Genomic DNA, 19,081 nt, shown 5'->3' on the forward strand with positions numbered 1-19,081 from the left:
AGAGAGGTTTATTTCGTAAGAGATTCATTAACTGAGAAATGTCCATTAGTGTTAAGAGAAGGCTGCCGGTTACCCATCTTCAACCCCCACCCCCGTTAAATGGCACAACACAGAATCTGACAGACGGTGCTGGAAATTCATTAGCTAAATATATAGGTAGCACCCTCAATTTGAACAGGCTACTTGGAAAAAAATGATAAAAGTTGGAATGTGCTTTTGTGTATGAGCAAGCAATGAAGCTCTGGGAAACTGGTTTTCACAGCTAAAAAAATAAATCAATAATGAAATACTGATCCCTTCCACAATGGCATGAATTTCTTTTCCTTTAAAAATTATTACCTTGTAACCGTGCAGAGAAAGAGCCCAGAAATGTCCTGCTTACACTTCGGTCAGTCTGCTTGAAAGGATGCTTTTTAGACATGATTCGGAAATTGGGACAGGGGAACTATCGTGTTAAGTTTTTTCTAAGGGGTGGGGGGAGTTAAGGAGACAATCATTCGTCAATCAAATAATTTAAAAGCAATATCCCGATGTGTAAACATGCCCATGTTAGAAAGGGAAGACAGGTCCTTGGGTCCACCCGGAAGGAAAGGCTAAAACCGCTGGGCCCCTCAAATGAAAAAGATCTCCTCCAGAATGCGGCTCTCCTCTAGCTCAGCCATGGTCCCATTCATGGCACAAGTTGGGCTCTGGTTCCATCCAGGCTTCCTCCACCTCCTGCTTTGAGGCACAAACCCTTGGCTCTGGTTGCGGCTTTCGCTGTAGTGATGCTGAAGCCCTGGGCTCATTGCTTCCACCAGGTCAAAGAGAGAGGACTCGTACCTGGAAGCAGAGAGGACAAGAGAGACTCTATTAAACACACAATGTTCTTGCGGTCTTAGTAGACCAGAAGTTTAGCGTGAGTCAAAAGTGTGATACATCGGCAAGAAACAGCTAATGCAATTCCAGGCTGCATCAACAGAAGTCTAGTGTCCAGATCAAGGGAAGTAATAGTCCCACTCCATTTGGCCTTGGTCAGACCACACCCAGAATACAGTTCTGGATGCCACAATAAAGGAAGGATACTGACAAGCTGTAATGTGTGCAGAGGAGGGTGACCAAGAGGATCAAGGGTCTGGAAACCAAGGAATGGCTGAGGGAGCTGGGGATGCTTAGCATGGAGAACAGAAGACTGAGATGAGAGCCATCTTCAAATATCTAAAAGGCTGTCAGGTGGAAGATGCAGCAAGCTTGTTTTCTCCTTCTCCAGAGACTAGGGCCTGAACCAATGGATTCAAGTCACAAGAAAGGAGATTCCCACTAAGCATTAGGAAGGACTTTCTGATGATAAAACTGTTGGGATTCAAGCCATTATCAGGAGAAACTGGCCATTCTCCAGGCACCCGGCTTGATCTCCGGTTGACCTCCCTGTCTGCATTCTCCGGCAGGATCCAGGCTAGGTCGCGATCGGCGATCCTCCTCAGAGTGAGAAGAACACACCACTCTTTCCTGCCCCCCCCCAGGCAGGGGAAAGAGATAGGCAGAAACGTATTTACATGCCTTTATTTCTGTCTTTGCAGCATTACAGAAAACACGTCTGCTCTCTTCAAACTCCAACAGCCGAGAGACAAACTCCTCCTGTACTTCCTGTACAGCTCATATTACACTCTGAGCTAATTCCGGTGCTTCGCACTGTGAATAGACTGTCCCTCTGTTTCCCACGGAACAGTCCCAACATTCCCATTATGTTTTGCTTTCAAGCTAGCAGCTCGCTGCCACATTGCTTCTATATCGTAACACTATGTCTGATAGTGGAATGGACTCCCTTGGAAGGTGGCGGAATCTCCCTCCTTGGAGGTTTTTAAACAGAGCTTGGGTGGCCAGGGATTTTTTTGCTGCGATTCCTGCATTACATGGAGTTGCAAGAGATGATCCTTGGGATCTCGTCCGACTCTACAATGATTCTATGATTCTAAGAACAAGCACAGAGGTGGACAGAAGTTTGTCAGTGGTCTCAGATATCACTGCCCAATGGAAAGCTGTTACCTCAATGCTTAACACTTTCAGGCTGCAGAGAAGTGAAAAGATCCACTGAAACTGGCAACAGAAATGGGCAGTAGAAGGCTAGGGAGAGGCATAGCAATGGCTCTGAACACGCTTGCATCTCTTAAGGATTCACCTTTGCATGCAAAACCCCAGAAATGACTTCTTCTCCAGCCTTTGCCCACCTGCTGCAACTTCCACCAGTGGCAGTCACAGAATACGGCAAAGGCTGCATCATCTCCTCATGCAATTCCGTCAAGCAAACTGAGGATTAGTTTGCGGGGGAAGAGAGAAGAGAAAAAGTCACGCGCAGGCCAAGCTAACACGCCATGCCTGTGTTTCAGCTGCAAGCCAACTTGGAGTTAATTTCTGCTGTAAGTTTATCTAAGTTTTACAGCATTTCAGCTATCGGGAAAATTAAATGATTTGGCAGATTACAAGAGCAGCAAATGCAGCAAAGATTATTTAAAAGACCAGGCATTGGAAATCAGTCTATTTGACATCAGGGCTCTATATGCAAGAAAGCAAACTCGCTCCGCTCAAACGACCTTATCTGATGGAGAGACCTCTCCTTTCGGCTATTTAGTGGTTAATCCCCCGATAATACAGTTTGTCCTGGCCTGTTGAGGTGCCATCAGACAGCATCTGGCTGCAGGCGATGGAGCTCACCCAGCCAATTTCCTCCCTGCTTATTTCTAAGGAGATATTTTTAAAGGGAAACTGCCAACATGCTCTGGCTCCAAAATGGATCTCCCTCAGAATGAAACTTGACCATGTACTGAATACAGCAGCTGCTACCGCAGTTAGCACTGTGGTTTTGAAAGGGACCAAGTTGTGAATTTTCTAGCACAAGTCTCTGATTTAGAAAAGGATACCTGCAGAGACATCACCTTGCCAACAAAGGTCCATATAGTTTAAGCTATGGTTTTCCCAGTAGTGATGTATGGAAGTGAGAGATGGACATTAAAGAAGGCTGATCACCGAAGAATTGATGCTTTTGAATTCTGGTGCTGGAGGAGACTCTTGAGAGTCCCATGGACTGCAAGAAGATCAAACCTCTCCATTCTGAAGTAAATCAGCCCTGAGTGCTCACTGGAAGGACAGATCCTGAAGCTGAAGCTCCAAGACTTTGGCCACCTCATGAGAAGAGAAGACTCCCTGGAAAAGACCCTGATGCTGGGAAAGATGGAGGGCACAAGGAGAAGGGGATGACAGAGGATGAGATGGTGGGACAGTGTTCTCGAAGCTACCAGCATGAGTTTGACCAAACTGCAGGAGGCAGTGGAAGACAGGAGTGCCTGGCGTGCTCTGGTCCAGGGGGTCACGGAGAGTTGGACACGACTAAACAACAACAACACCTGCTCCTAAAATCCTGGATGGTGTCACTTTATGAAGAAAAAAGCTTGCTCCATCAACTATGTGACACCCCTTCAGATTTCTGAAGATGGCTCTCATATCACTTCTCAGGAGGGGGCAGTTAAGTTGCCACCCAGCATGGCACAGTAGCTCATACAGTTGCACGAGCTTCCTCGCTGCCAAAATCCACGTTCCCCCTTTGGTGTCCACAATACTTTTTCATTGTGTGAAATGACTCCCATCTTGCACTTTCTCTCCCTTGCACACATGCATTAAACATTCCTCCAGCTCCTTGGGAGTCATTTACTCACAAGCAGATTCCTTATGGCAACGGCCTTGCATCAAAGTTAGACCGGTCGATTTAATCCAGCCCCTGTGGCAGTTTATTTCCTGAGGTAAAATCCTAAAAAACACCCTCAACAAGTTCAATCCTAAAAAAAGGTCAACAACTTTGGTCGGCCCTCACGGCCCTTTACTTCATCAAATCTGGCCCTCTTTCAAAAAAGTTGGACACCACTGGGGATTGAACCTGCAACCTTTGTGTTAACAGCACCACGCTCTAACCAACAGAGCTATATCTCCTCCCATGGAACTGCTGCTCCACTGGGAAGATGGTGTTGGTCCATAGAGCAAGTTCTACCCATCTGGCCATGCCCCCATGTGTGTGAGCCAATTAGATCCTTCCCCCTGCCCTCTTTTGGAAACTGCATTGGCTGGGAGAAATTTTGAAGGACACCAGCCTCTCGTACTAAGTTCTGCTCCATGTGCAACAGGCTGGCTGAGGAGATGATGGGAGAGGAAGAGCAGAAGAGGTTTTTAAATACTGGTATGTGTGTAGGGGATGGGTGGGAAGGCTTCACAGAAACGCTTCAAGCATTTTTCGACAGCTAACCAGTGGAAAACTGCACAAACTTACTATTATGAAAGTGCAACCAGACACATCGTTTGTACATTTATCTGAAACAGCTTCAACTCACAATGAATATATTGATATTTGGGGAATATGACGCTGTATTTTGGATGCATTTCCGTCACTAAGTGTCAGCATAATGTGATGCTTCATGAACACAGTACAATAGTTATTTATATTTTTTTAAAAAAACCCAACCCCTATATTTAGCTGCATTATATTTTCGTCTTGCACCACCTGGCTTAAATAATAAAATGATTTTGCTCCAGTATGCAGAAAACGGCACAATTTCAAGCCAATCTGATATTTGGTGGAGTCAGTAAGAATTCTATCACTAGGCAAAAGTAATGAGATTTATTGGCGTCATAAATGCTCCGGCAGTAAGATATATGTATATTTCCTTAAACAAGCAGTGTCAGATATTATTTGATCATCATGTTCAGCGATATCTTTTCATTTACAGTCTCTGAAAATTTATTCTTCAACCATAAATGTCTAGAAAACACACAGCTCTGGTTCTTTGAAAAGGTGATGGCATTTCAACAAAACGTTCGCGCAATATGGCATCGGAGATTAGTAACTGTAGAGGTTTGCTTTTATTTAAGCGCATGTTCCCAATGAAATAAAAAGGTTTATGTCAGAAATTTGAGTGGAAACATAAAAATAAACCTCCAAGTGATTTATTAGTGGTACACGAATTGCCTTTGGATTCAAGCAGGCTTTCCGACTGATATAATGCTGCTTTGTACTTCTAACACACCTCCAGCTCCCAAGTACTTTACAAACATTAATTACAGATAATAAAACGCTTATGATAGTGTGTGCCGGTTTTACAGAGCAGGAAGCCAAGGCTTTGGTTGCTTAAATCACATGTTTCAGTCAACGGGGATGATTCAAAGCCACAGACGTCCCAGTGTGGAAAGTCTGGGAGAGGAAAGAACATGGCGTGCTCAAAATATGTTTTCTACCTCTTCTACCAAATGAAAATCAGGGCAGGGCTGTGGAAAGAAGGCACCAATCTTGCCACCATCCTCTTTCTGAGATATTTCATAACTGATGTCTTGCTTCATGAAGAAGAGTACAAGTTTCCCCAACATCAGGACCCAATTGTGACTTTGGAAAGAGAGATAGAATGATTAAAGAAGTGAGTTTATAAATAAAAAGTCACATATGTGAGTACAGTTATCAGAGGCTGGTACACAGGCTATTTGATGGCCCATGAAGCCACCAATATCTCAATTGCCACTATGATTGATTGGAATTCTGGAAGCCAAGATTCAAGTCTACTCTATGGAATTAACCCCTTCATGCATTAATGAGGCTCAAGCATGCTGCTTATATGAGGCTGGTCATCCCATCAGCGTGTTTCAACCTGCCTTCTTCACACCAGTGGCTGTGATTCAACCCTTGAGAGCTCTTGCGCTGTGTGTAAAGAAGAGGGGATCAATGTTTAGCTGGGAAAGCAGTGAGTGGTGTCATCGATATTCAGAGCCAGCTCTTGCATTTAATAAGAAAACAGGTGTAAAAAAAAAAAACCAACTGCACTAGTCACTCATTACTTGCTAAATTCTAGTTCCTCACAAAGGTGGTGATTCTGCACCTGGCCTGTGCCAGAGGATCGTGTGACTGAATGCTCTCTCTCTTACACACACATTTCTCCCTGCACAATGAAAATTAGCATCAAAGGGTCCCCTTTGTGACATGATAATTTTCTATGAGAAAGGATTAAAAGAAAATGTATGGGAACGCATACTGCTTTACCACCCTTCATCAGAACTGGGCCCCAGCCTCATAGATACTCACATTTTAACCTTGCTCCTCCTCCCAATTTTTTTAAATACATAAAATACATCAGCGGAAGTCTAGTGTCCAGATCAAGAGAAGTCATAGTACCACTCTATTCTGCCTTGGTCAGACCACACCTGGAGTCCTGTGTCCAGTTGTGGGCACCACAATAAAAGAAGGGTATTGGCAAGCTGGAATGTGTGCAGAGGAGGGCGACCAAGATGATCAAGGGTCTGGAAACCAAGCCTGATGAGGAACGGTTGAAGGAGCTGGGGATGTTTAGCGTGGAAAAGAGGAGACTGAGAGGAGATAAGATAACCCTCTTCAAATATCTCAAGGGCTGTCACAGGGGAGAGGGAGCACGTGTGTTTTCTCCTGCTCTGGAGGGTAGGACTCAAACCAATGGCTTCAAGTTACAAGAAAGGAGATTCCAACTAAACATTCGGAAAAACTTTCTGACAGTAAGCGCAGTTCGGCAGTGGAACAGACTCCCATGAGAGGTGGTGGACTCTGCTTCCTTGGAGGATTTTAAACTGAGGTTGGATGGCCATCTGTCATGGATGCTTTAGCTGGGATTCATGCATTGCAGGGAGTTGGACTAGATGAACCTTGGGAATTTTATGATTCTATTCTATGATAAAATACATGGACAATGACTTGTAAGACTCAACCATGTTTCCCTTCAATGTAAGGCCAGAAGTGAGCCCAGAGAGAGATTCAAAGGCATCAGCTGCAGCACCACCAGGATCTAAACAGCAGCAATCTCTACTTTCCCCTAAAAGTTCCAAAGGGAATTCTTCAATCTGTAGAGGCGCCTGTGCAAAATATATGAGGAATCACCAGCTTTATGGTGTTGTATACATATTCTTAATATTTGGCAGTGGCAGAGAGAACACAAGAGATGGGGAGAAACAGGCAGTGGAAACAAGAGATGGATATAAAAGTGTGGGGGAACCCAAATCCAAATGCTTTCCTTCCCACAACCAAGATCAATCCTTACGACTCAGTTAAGCAGACAGTGCACTATCCCTCCCTTTAGCTACCAGCATTAACACCCCTCGACACCTGAAGGCTGTTACTGCGCCTCTCCCAATCACTGTTTCGCAGGCTAGACGTATTTTATCGCTCCCCATACATCAACACTTCCTAGCCTGGCGATATCTCCTCTGAGCGGCTGCCTATTTATCATCGCTCCCTTTGGGATTTCAGTGCCCAGAGATGAGGACCAAACTCCTCGCGTGCCCTAGAACAGTCTCGGGAATGCACAACTCTGTGTTCTCTCTCTCTCTCTCTCTCTCTCTCTCTCTCTCTCTCTCTCTCTCTCTCACTTTTCTGAGGCCAAACAGCATCAGATTCTTTTGTGGTTGTACAGCATCACAAACTGATGACCAATTTTAATCTATGGCACCACTGAAGCATAATACATCACAGCCCACTGTAAAACCTGACGTGCAGCTCTCACAGGCTTGCCGCCCGTGGGGTCACTGGCAATAAAACCGAGGCTTGTAACAATGCCATCGGAGACAACTGTCTTTCGCAGGCACCGGAGAGGGAAGAGCCAATTTTGATATTAGTGTTGCAGTCTTGTGAACCCGAAAAGGCATCGTTTGGTGTGGTTACGGGGCAAATGCTTCAACGTGAGAGGCCTTGGCTGAAAAGAGGCTCAGCTCTGCTGGAGCGATTGGACTAAGGCAGAGAAAGTGATCTGTGCAATAAAGGGATAGTGCAGAAGTTTGCAAAAGAATGAGTGTGCAACACATACTTGGCTGCTCAGTATTAATAAAGGCCATCACCTGCAGCAGCAGCAGCTTCCAACACTTAAAGAAGTTAGCACAAAATCAGATTAAAATGGAAGCACAGGTGATTGGCTCCATCGCTTTGCTGAGCTCAGTCTTGGCTGCTGAAAGGCAGCCCATCCACACCAACACACACAGGTGGTACAACGAGGCAATGATTGGATGTGCCAATGAATGATCTCTTCCATAGTGCCAGGGAATGACCTGATAACAGGTCCCTCAATGAAGCTGTTTGATAAGAGGTTCAGGGCTGACAAAAAAGAGCAGTACTTCTCCAATTCTCTCCAACTCGGGCTGGAATGAAAGGGAGAAAGCGTGTGCACTCTCTTCAGCCGCTCACCAAAGTGGTACTTTGAAAGAAGAAGCCCAGATGCAAGTTGACAGAAGTACGTGAATCAAGACAACAAACTCTTGCTTTGTAAATCTTCCAGCACCGCAGCGATGTTTTCTTTTTGCTTATTAGCATGCACTTTGGAGAGCTCTGGGCATCTCTGGATGGGCATTCAATCCCACGTAATGCACGGCTGCATTACGGAAACATGCATTTGGCATCAATAATTCAGAAACACTTTGTTTGAAAGTTCAGATTTGGGGAAACACACATGAAGCGCACGCTTTTAAAAACAGATTATGTATCCTAATAATAACCAAGTCACACTATTTTTAGCGTAATTTGAACAAAAGCATGTGATTAGGTAGATGAAATTACACACAGGGAGATATCTAAAACATGCTAAGGTTTAGAAGCTTCCATGATAGGTTAAACAACCTCAGGATAGGAGGGAAGGCATGGGATCTAGAAGACCTTCACACAATTACCTATCTCAGAAATCCCTGCCTAGCATATCCAGTAGATCCATATTTGATCCCAATGTATCCATCCATGCCTCATATTTCCAGGATCCTTCCATTTGTTTTAGGTGAAAAGGTTGCAGAAATTGGATGTGTGTCCTCATGTCCCAAACGCTCTCTCTCCTACTGTGCAGAGTGTTCTTCCAGGAAGACAATGATGTGAACTGGGTTTGCGTCTCTTTGCCTCTATATACTTTTGGCTCCTGAACGTACTGGGCTTCCTCTTGCCCTGGTTCAGTCTCAGCAACTCTTCTCCATGCAACTCCTTTCATTATACTTCCCCCAAATTCTTCCCTCTCCTGAGGCATCCTAGCCTTCACTGTCACCTGTTTCCTAGCCCATCCCAACAATCAATTTCCCCCACTACACCGCAGGGCAGGATCCACACACAATCTATTGGCTTGAACACAGCTACAAAACGCATGCCAAGCTAAGCTCCATGTGCACCTTCTCCATGGCAAAAGATCTAGAAAATAAAGAGAGCCAGCTGGATCAGATCAAAGACTTATCGAATCCAGTATATGGTTACCAGATTTTTTCAATGAATCCAGGGACCCTTTTTTTTTTTTTGAAGCTGAGTAGCAACAGGGAGTCAGTAGTGGGGATGGTGAGGCAAAAGACCCTGGGCCCAAGCACACATGCATATTGTATAAAGGTGCAAAGCCCTTTTTTGCAGCCTGTGAAACATAAATGCGCAGAGTTTTTAAAAAACTGGGCAATGGCGTGCCGCCTGCCCGTGACTCCCAAGCCTCCCTCGATCTGTCAAAAGAAAGGGGGCGGGAGATCTGTACCGCTGGGTGTCCCTGGTTCCCTCTTGGCAGTGGCGGTGGCAGCGAGCAGCTCCTGAAGCCAGCCAGAGCCAACTGCGCTACCAGTTGCAAATCTGGGGACATTCCGGGGACAAAATTTGTCCGGGGACAGATTTTCAAATCCGGGTACTGTCCCCGGAAACCGTGGATTTCTGGTAACCCTGATCCAGTATCCAGTTTGCCAGGGCCCAACCAGATAACTCTAGCACCTACAGGCAGGCGTCTTTGGGTGTAAGGCACAAATTCAGTGCTTTTAAGAAGGCTTCAGCTATAAATGAAATGTCGGGGACACTGGTGGTGGCCGGGATGGGGGTGGCGCAGTGTGATTCCCCCGTCATCCAGAACAACTGCAGTACAATTAACAGCGTAAGCTTTTTATCGAACACTCCCTCAACAGAGAGGAATGCAAGACAAGAACAGGATGTTGGGAGGGGGTCCCATGTCATTGTCTTCATAAAGCCTATTATCAGCATTCCCGCTACCCCCCATTTTTGGGGGGAGGTGGAATAGGAATACATTTGTGGAATATGTATTACTTGCCTTGCACCAACATTTCACGTAGGCTCACCCCAAGCTGGAATGAGAAAGACGCCAGCATCCCAGTTGTAAACTTCTATGGTTCTGAAGTTGGAGAGTCAATGCTGCCTGGAGGTACGTTTCCCCACCCAGCTGCCCCAAAGACCCATTTAATTAGCAAAGAGTGTTAGCTCCACATTTCTGACATACAGAGGCCTCCAAGAAAACATGACTCAAGCCAATCCAAAATGAATGTGACCCTTCCGTGCCCATAGGAAGAGAGAACAAAAGACTGCGAAGGCTGCAGGCCGTGAAATTAAAATGTTCACAGATACAATGAAGTAACAATACCATGTTACCGGGGGGAAAGAAACGTCTTGGAGGTTTAAGTGCACAGTGAGAATGAGAGAAATAATTTATGGGATAAACAGAAGGAAAAATGGAAATTTCTCACTGCGGATTTCTATTCCCAGGGGCTCCTGGAGGGCAGTCCTGGAACTTCACATCCAGGGCAGGATTCCGGAACAGAAAGCCATGTTTGGTCTGTGCTCTGTGGCACTTTTTCTCTGAACGCTGCCTCTGCACATGCCAAGGATTTGAACTCCTGCGGCTTAGAAAAATGGGGATGCCTGCATGGTTGACCAACAGTTTTCCAGTGAGTGGAAACATCAATTGAATGCCACCAAGGTGGAAACACCCCTTAGAGGATGCGCTGTAAGCCCCCCAGGAGGTGGAGACTTCCCCAGCACCATACAGTGTTTTTAAGCAAGTGTGATAATGAGATAGAAGAAACCTGCCTGGACGTGCCCCCAACCCGCTCGGAAACAAACAATGCCCCTACTTCCAGAAACACAAAGTCCTATCAAGGTAGAAATGGACATCTAAGGTGCACCAATGCTTTTTCTGGGAAGATGAAGGATTTGGAGAAAATGGCAGAGGGACTACCTCTTGGGACTTATGGAACAGTGACGTGACTTTGGGGACAAATGAAGGATCCTGCAAGAGAATCAATATTTTGTAAACTGCTTAAAAGCTTGCTTTGGCATTAAGTGATATAGAAATTGAGCAATAAAATAATGATGATGATGTTGATGATGCTGGGAAGTTGCACCTGATGACCTTCTAGATAAAACGCTGCCTGCATGATACAGTGTTTGTCAGCAAACCTTTTTAAATGATGGAATTTGTAGGAATCCAGAGCCTCTGGATTCCTACAAATTCCATCATTTAAAAAGGTTTGCTGACAAACACTGTATCATGCAGGTAGCATTTTATTTCCTCAAGTGAGAAGATCTCTGGGCTAATAAATTGCAGTGCCGCTCATAAGTTATGATGTCGCTGAAATGAGATTGACAGGCACACGCGCCGTCTGCAAAATGCATTTACTGTGTCCAACTGCAGGGGAATGGGATTAGAATGCAGCCCCCAACCCTTTGCCCCAAACAGCGGGAGAAGGGCAGGAAGCGAGTTCCAAACGCTCTCCAAACAAAGAGAGAACTCCTGGCAATGTGAGGTGTAGGCAGAACTCATCCTGCTGGAAAATCGCCCGAAAGAGAGTCAGTCTAACAGTGCAAAGGTCATTTCTGACAAGGCATGTTTTTCACACCCTATTGATCCAAGACAGCACATAAGGGGGAAGAAAACACACCGCTGAAATGTGCCCGCGTTCTGTCTGCTACACATTTAATAAAATCTGCAGGGCTCCGAGCTTATTACATTCTTCAAACTTTTACTCATTTCATCCCAGTGATTTCATTAAGTTAGATGGCGACATCTTTATTAAAAAAATAATCAAAATTGAAATGTTTCAATAAACCCAATTTTGGTTTTAAGTAGTAAAAGATGATTCAATGCAGACGAAGCAAAAATGAAAGTTAAAAAGTACAATAGCATTAGAGGGTTTGAAAACCTCTTCTTAAAAAAAAAGGAGGAAGAAGACTTTTAAGAAAGCCCCAAAGGAAATAAGGGGCTTTTTGGAGGTTGGTGTTTCTATTCATTGACCCTACAGAGAAAAAAGAACAAATTTCACACACACACACACACCTTAACAAGTTACTCTTGCTAACTATTCTAGGCATGCATGCATCAAAATCTTGCCAAGTTTATAAGACGGAAAGAAGCAAAGGAGCTGAGGAAAAGAACACAGGTAATTCAGCATCAAGCAGAAACCGCAGAAGCAACAGCAGTGCCAGGAAAACGCATGATATTTGTGCAAATAATAAAATCTGTTCCAAATCCACCCAAATAACCAACTTTCAATCCCTTTCCTTTCAGTCTCGGGGGGCGTGGGGAATCAGCTTGTGTGGTGTTTTGCATTAAATTAGGAAGCACAAAAAATACATCAAGCCACCTTAGTTAATGAGAAGGGGTGAGGAGAGGAGAGGAAAAAGAACAACTATGGTACAGCGGATGTAACATGGTGTTGGAAACACCCAAATCCAGAGCAGGCATCATGTGGAGACTGCCAAAATGCAACACAAAACCACTGCCTCTTTCTATGTGTTATATGGGGAGGGAGAGAGCGAGAGCGAGAGCGAGAGCGAGAGCGAAAGAGACCCAGTTTGCGCGTCAAGGTAAACCACAGTTAATGGCTTACTATGAATGCGTAGATAGATCTTGCTTTGGTTCCTGCCCTAGCATGAGTGGGAGCAAAAATATTTCGGAGAACCAGAACAGCAGCAACCGTCATCAGTTCACACCCCCAAAGCCATAATTGACTTCTGACTTCTGCTCAATGATTGAAACTAAGACCTTCACGTTGAATCTGACTATGGACTAACTTGTCTCTACTCATAAGCTCTTATCTCTAATTCTGTAATGAATTATTGTGTTATACATATCTTCATGAGTTTGAGTTTGTAATCTGTTAGAATTTGTAATCTCTATTTGAGTTTGTAATCCTTGTCAGAATACATACTTTTGAATGGATCAGTTTTTGTTAAAATTGACTTTTGATTAGCAAGTAGGGACCACTCCCACTATTGAAACTTCCATTGGCCTGAGTTCTTGGTGTGCTTTTTTCTTGGTATATTTAATAACAAGAACTCCAACTTATTTAAAGTCTAGACTGTCAGTAGCATGTGTGAAGCCTGCATTTCCTACAAGGCAATAGAGACTTGGCCTATCCAAGCAGCATAAAGTCTGGCAGAAATGAGGTTGTGAAATGAAGTGTACTATTTACGATAGCAGGTGGCGGGGCATACATTTTATGTTCCTCCACGTTAAAACAAAGCTAACCTCTCTACGAACAGAAAGTCATCGCAGCAAAAGAGGCGACTGGACCTCTGCTAAGACAGCAGCAACCAAGGTGGTCCTCTCCAGCTGTTGGGTGAGGGTGCTCATCATCTCTGACCATTGGCCTGCTGGCTCAGGCTGAAGGGAGATGGACTCCTGACAACATCTGGCAGACGGCACATTTGCTACCTCTATGCAAGGGCGGGGTGTTTTTGTGGGGAGGGGGTATACAAGGGAGAGCATTCAAAAATGGTGCACCCCACCTCTGTAGTCTGAAGTAGCATGGGCCATGCCATCCCATCCTAAATCTCCCACCTCATCCTGCAAAAGTAGGAGACAGACAAGGCGACTTATGAAACTGAGAGCTGGTTTACATGTTTACATGCATAAAGGTAGATGTAAAGTGTGACTGATGAAGCACATGGAATAAGACAGGAATACTTGACTACACTGGGGAGTCCAGACTGGCTGCAGTTTTCATTTGAGTGAACATGCACCCTTCCGTAGCAATGGCCAACCAATGTTTGACACAACCTGAAATCGCATAGTCTGAGAAACATACTCACTGAGTTAAAGTTTTGAGCAGGGTGTCGGATTTAGGGGGAAATGGCAGAGGCATCTTGTGGGGGAAATGGATGCATTCAGCTTAAATAAAGAAAAACGATAATGTGATAAATGGTGTGGGTGGGTGTAGAATGATGCATCAAGACTGCAAAAGATAGGAAGAAATGAAAGCATAGGCAGTTTATTTTTCATATTTGGAACATATACAAGGCAACCCACACCATACCATTCAGTCTAAGGTTTAAAACATTAACATTGTTCTCTGGATTTCAGACATGCTGCTAGAGGTAAAGGTAAAGGGACCCCTGACCATTAGGTCCAGTCGTGGCTGATTCTGGGGTTGCAGCGCTCATCTCGCTTTACTGGCCGAGGGAGCCAGCGTACAGCTTCCGGGTCATGTGGTCAGCATGACTAAGCCGCTTCTGGCGAACCAGTGCAGCACACAGAAACACCGTTTACCTTGCCGCTGGAGCGGTACCTATTTATCTACTTGCACTTTGCCATGCTTTCGAACTGCTAGGTTGGCAGGAGCTGGGATCGAGCAACGGGAGCTCACCCCATTGCGGGGATTCGAACCGCCAACCTTCTGATCAGCAAGCCCTAGGCTCTGTGGTTGAGATCACAGTGCCACCCGCATCCCTCGCTGCTAGAGGTAGGTGAGCATTAAACTGTATTGTCTCAAGAACTCAACTAGATCAAGGGCTTCTCCTGTTGAAACACTTTCCAAATATAAAATGAATGACCAGAATGGGAGAACTATACTTAAAGTGGATGGTTGGATGCTTGGCATCAGTGCAGGGAAAGCAACGCATGGATTTTGCAGGGCGCTGCAGACGTGCATTTTGCAACAACTGATTTGTTCATATAACAGCTTAATAATAATATTTTATGCAGGTAAGCGCAGTTTCTGCCCCTCTACAATCCTCCAACATGGCTGTTTCATGCACCTTTTATCTTCAGACCTGGAAGTGGAGACAAGGCCCATTTTAGGCCCTTATCCGGGCTCAGTGTAAGAACATGCAAAGTGATATAAGAGCAACTTTGGGCATGGAAAGAGATATGTGGGCACAACTGAGGGAAAGGGATCGATGTGATTCATAATCTGCTTTAAGAGTCACTGAAGGGGAGTCCCAGAAAACTAAAAAGCCTGCGACAATTAGGGTGTACATGCAGAATCGTTTTCCAATGCTATGTCAAATCATTACAACAAATGCAAAAGGGGAACTCTGCCATTTTATTTTATTTTTAAAACATTTTTTTGGCACTGTGGCACTGCTTAAGCCAAGAGGAACATGCACAGGGGGAGACAATCATGTAAGATGCTTGTTTCGGACTTGCTCCATTTCTGAGGGGTTAACAAACCACCAGAGTTATCAAGAAAAGGAATGAAAACGGCCAGTGAACTTAGCCCTAGAGCTCCTTGCTTCTCTTCACTAAGAAACACCCTTCCCTGCTCCTTCCAGCTTGTCCACCAACTTTTTTTCTGTCCATTAATGTTTCTGGGATCATTCTGCTCCCTGACTCTATCCACTGCTCTATAACTCATTCAACGTGCCTTGGTGACAAGAATCCTGGATCCTTCCCCAAGCCCTGTAATAAAATCTGAGAAGTTCTGCATTTGGTGTGTTTTTTTAAAACCCACCACAGGATTAGATACAATTTGGACCTGGGGAAAGTGGCGTGGGAGAATCTCCGAGCCCAACATCGAACAATGCAGCTCTTCCAAAGAAGCAGCCCTAAAAAGAGTTAAGCCAGCTCTCTAATGTGATTTGTACTTTATTTTCCCCGGCTTATTCTTAGTTTCGAAACCGTAATCAACTTATTGTCACACCACTGAGTGACGGAAACCTTGCCAAACTACTTCAAAAATTGACAAGGTTTCAGTTGCACTCAACAATCCCAGAAGACACATCCACTCATTTTAATATAAAATCCTATCAGAGTCGCATAGCTGAATAGCGGAGAAAAAAAATGAAAAAAAAAGTTTAAAGGACAAGTAGCTGAAAGAGAACTCTCCCCTCCCAACTCTCTTTCCAACCACACACCAGCAAAGTTTGGAAAAAGAGATGATCAAAAAGACTCAACGATCCAATGCTAGATTAATGCAAATATCTGCCTGCAAGCAAGTGTACTATTTGATTAAACTGGCATACATCAAGTACAATTAGAAAGGTTATTTATAACTAAGAAATACATAATTCTGTATTTTAATGAGGGTGACAATTACAGCCGACAGTTGCTAATTAACATTAATCCATTTGCACTGGGAGTCAGGGCGTTCCTGGCAGGATTTCACGTTCTCGGCAATGGACACAATCCGTTGCGCCAAGCTGGTAATGGTGGGTGGCCCCTGAGATGAGCAAGATGCCATCTTAAACACAAAAGGCACCTCGCTGCACTGAGCCCGATCCATTCCAAAGCCTTCATTGCCCACATGGAACATCATGGCTTCTTTTTGCTGTTGACTTATAAATGGAGGCTGGATTTTCATGCTGGCCGCTCCCTGTAGATTTGTGGAGTTTCAGGTCACATTACAAGGAGAGCGAGAGCTAATTTCATTTCCTAAGCCAGCCATGGGTTTATGAACAGTTCTGAATGGTCCAAAGGAGGTTTGCAGCACTGCCTGCAGAATGCTTCCTTCTCTCATTGAAGGAGACCAGGAAATCTCTTGCAGCTCATACCGAGAGCCAGTGTGGTGTAGTGGTTAAGAGCGGTAGTCACATAATCTGGGAAACCGGGTTCGTGTCTCTGCTCCTCCACATGCAGCTGCTGGGTGACCTTGGGCCAGTCACACTTCTCTGAAGTCTCTCAGCCCCACTCACCTCACAGAGTGTTTGTTGTGGGGGAGGAAGGGAAAGGAGAATGTTAGCCGCTTTGAGACTCCTGAAGGGGAGTGAAAGGCGGGATATCAAATCCAAACTCTTCTTCTTCTTCTTCTTAGTGCTTTGTGATTTTCGAAGGGAGGCTTTTCAGAAAAGCTCAAGCTTAGAAAATGCTGTGTGCACACCTTGAACCCATGCCCCAGCAACATTCCAACACTGCATGTGACCTCCCCACCATCACTCCAGTCCACTCTTGGTTTATTTGACCCCGATTCGAAGGATTAAATGGAGCGAGGTTCAAATACCAGTCTCTTTTACATGTGGAAGTTAATGGTGATGGAAGCCTGTGAATGCTGTCTAAAGCAGCAGTTCTCAACCTGTGGGTCCCCAGATGTTGTTGGACTACAACTCCCATCATCCCTGAGCTCTGGGCTTGCTAGCTAGAGGTGATGGGAGTTGTAGTCCAACAACATTTGGGGACCCACAGGTTGAGAAAGGCTGGTCTAAAGGGTGACTCGCATGTTTTCTTGAAACAGCTTCCGTGAGGGACAGCACCACCACCATTTCTGATGCGGACAAATTGTATATGGAGTGATTTTAATGGAGAGCTAGGCTCCCTTTGAAACGCCAGGCTCATCAGAATAGGACCGGCAGTCCTCCCCCCCTTCTCTCGCAAGACACTGATGGTTCAGTCACACTTCTCTGAAGTCTCTCAGCCCCACTCACCTCACAGAGTGTTTGTTGTGGGGGAGGAAGGGAAAGGAGATTGTTAGCCGCTTTGAGACTCCTGAAGGGGAGTGAAAGGCGGGATATCAAATCCAAACTCTTCTTCTTCTTCTTCAAATTTTATAGTGTTGCAATGCCTGGCTTGCCTTGTGATTGGAAGAACTTGCTCACCCATCTTTGCTCCCGGAAGAATCAGGTGGCAGCTGTAGCCACGAACACCTTCTGTCTATCAGACAAGCTGGCTTCATCTCTGGCCTGGCACACAGGGGTCTGGCGACTTTCATTTATGCCTCGGTAATCTTGTGGACTATGCATGGCTTCCCTTGAGAAGCTTTGACTGGGAGAAAAACATGGCTGCACACCACAGGACCCCGATCCAACCCCCAGAAACTCCAGGTTGAGCCAGGAAAGACTCCTCCCTGAAATCCTAGGAGCTGCTGTCAGACAGTGAGAGGACTGACCGGGTACAAGGAAGTTTCCTATGCTCATCTTCTTCCTTTCCAGGCCACCTATTAAGATCTAGGTACAGGAAGGAACAGTGTGTTCTGGGTTCCATCTTTATATGAAACACCATCAGTGAAAGTCTGGAGAACATAAAAGCTGTCTTTAATGAGAGAGGCCTTTGATGAGTGACAGGGTAACTGCTCTGATCCTCATTCTAGCTTGTTTTAAACTTCTTTTTTTTCAAAAAACCTGTTTCTGCTCACAGGGCCTGCATTTTATATTGGATTCTGTATCTTTATATTTATTTGGCGTGTTTTACGTGGAATTGTTAATTGCTTTGAGCTACAGGAAAAAACAGTACATAAATATGATACATAAATAATGAGGGCACTTATACAGTCAGATGGAGACAGCGAAAGGGCAGAAATTCAAAGAGAAAAGCAGAATAAAAGTCAAATATTCAAGATGATCTTGGAAGGATGAAGAGGAAATATCAACGGGCGCCCTGAAAACAGGACAAGCAGCAATGGCTTTGCACCATGGAGAGAGAGGCTTTAGTTAAACATTCAAAGGACATCTTAAATTTAAGAGCGGCTCAGCAGCAGAGGAGCAAACTGTTTGCAGGGCTTGCAGAATCTTTTGCCTTAGAAACTGGAGGCACTGCAAAAAGGGCAGGAGTTTCAAACTCTCTCTTTCTCTTTCCCCAGCGAACCCTTTTTGACTTGCAACTTGTCCATCACGTGCTCTCATTGCAAAGCACCCTTTCACACTAGGGCAAATCCAGGCCTCTTTCTCTTTCACCCACCACTCTACTTAGTGTGAGGGAATAGAGAACTCATTCTGCACTTCCTGTGGTGACCGAAGGAACTCACTGCCAGGGATGACTATGCAAACCTCCCTCAGGAAAGGTAAGTAACCCCATTATTTATGATCTCACTAAGGAAACCCAACCAGCAGTTTGAAAACTGCCGGGTTAAGGTGCAGGCAAGGGGTTGGCTGAGTAATGCCAGTGTGCCACCGTCAGGGAACTACAGGCCATGCCAGATCCAAATAGGAACTTTAGGTGGTTGGGCATGGCTAGTGGTGTATTTTATTCACTGCAACTTGAATAAGCTACGAAATAAGTGAAGGCACCATGAACTTGTCTAAATCCAGATCGCAAACTTTTGGAGCTGTTGGGTTGCCCAACATGAAACTTTTGAATGCAGACCACCCAGAGATCTCCGAATAACGGGCAAGGAGTTG

The 19,081-nt window shown here is 45.0% G+C and overlaps 1 protein-coding gene across 7 annotated transcripts in view; it reads right to left on the reverse strand.

Moving 5' to 3' along the window:
* Positions 1 to 221: 221 nt before the first annotated feature.
* Positions 222 to 19,081, reverse strand: part of KIAA1328 — a 235,677-nt gene continuing 216,817 nt past the window's right edge. For all 7 annotated transcript variants that reach the window (XM_081212924.1, XM_081212925.1, XM_081212926.1 and 4 more), the window contains one exon: positions 222 to 822. In XM_081212924.1, coding sequence (XP_081069050.1) covers positions 612 to 822 — 211 coding nt within the window. In that variant the 3' untranslated portion in view covers positions 222 to 611. The remainder of the gene's footprint in view (positions 823 to 19,081) is intronic.

The sequence above is a fragment of the Podarcis bocagei genome (genome assembly GCF_964188305.1).
Source record: "Podarcis bocagei genome assembly, chromosome: 11".
Lineage (NCBI taxonomy): Eukaryota > Metazoa > Chordata > Lepidosauria > Squamata > Lacertidae > Podarcis > Podarcis bocagei.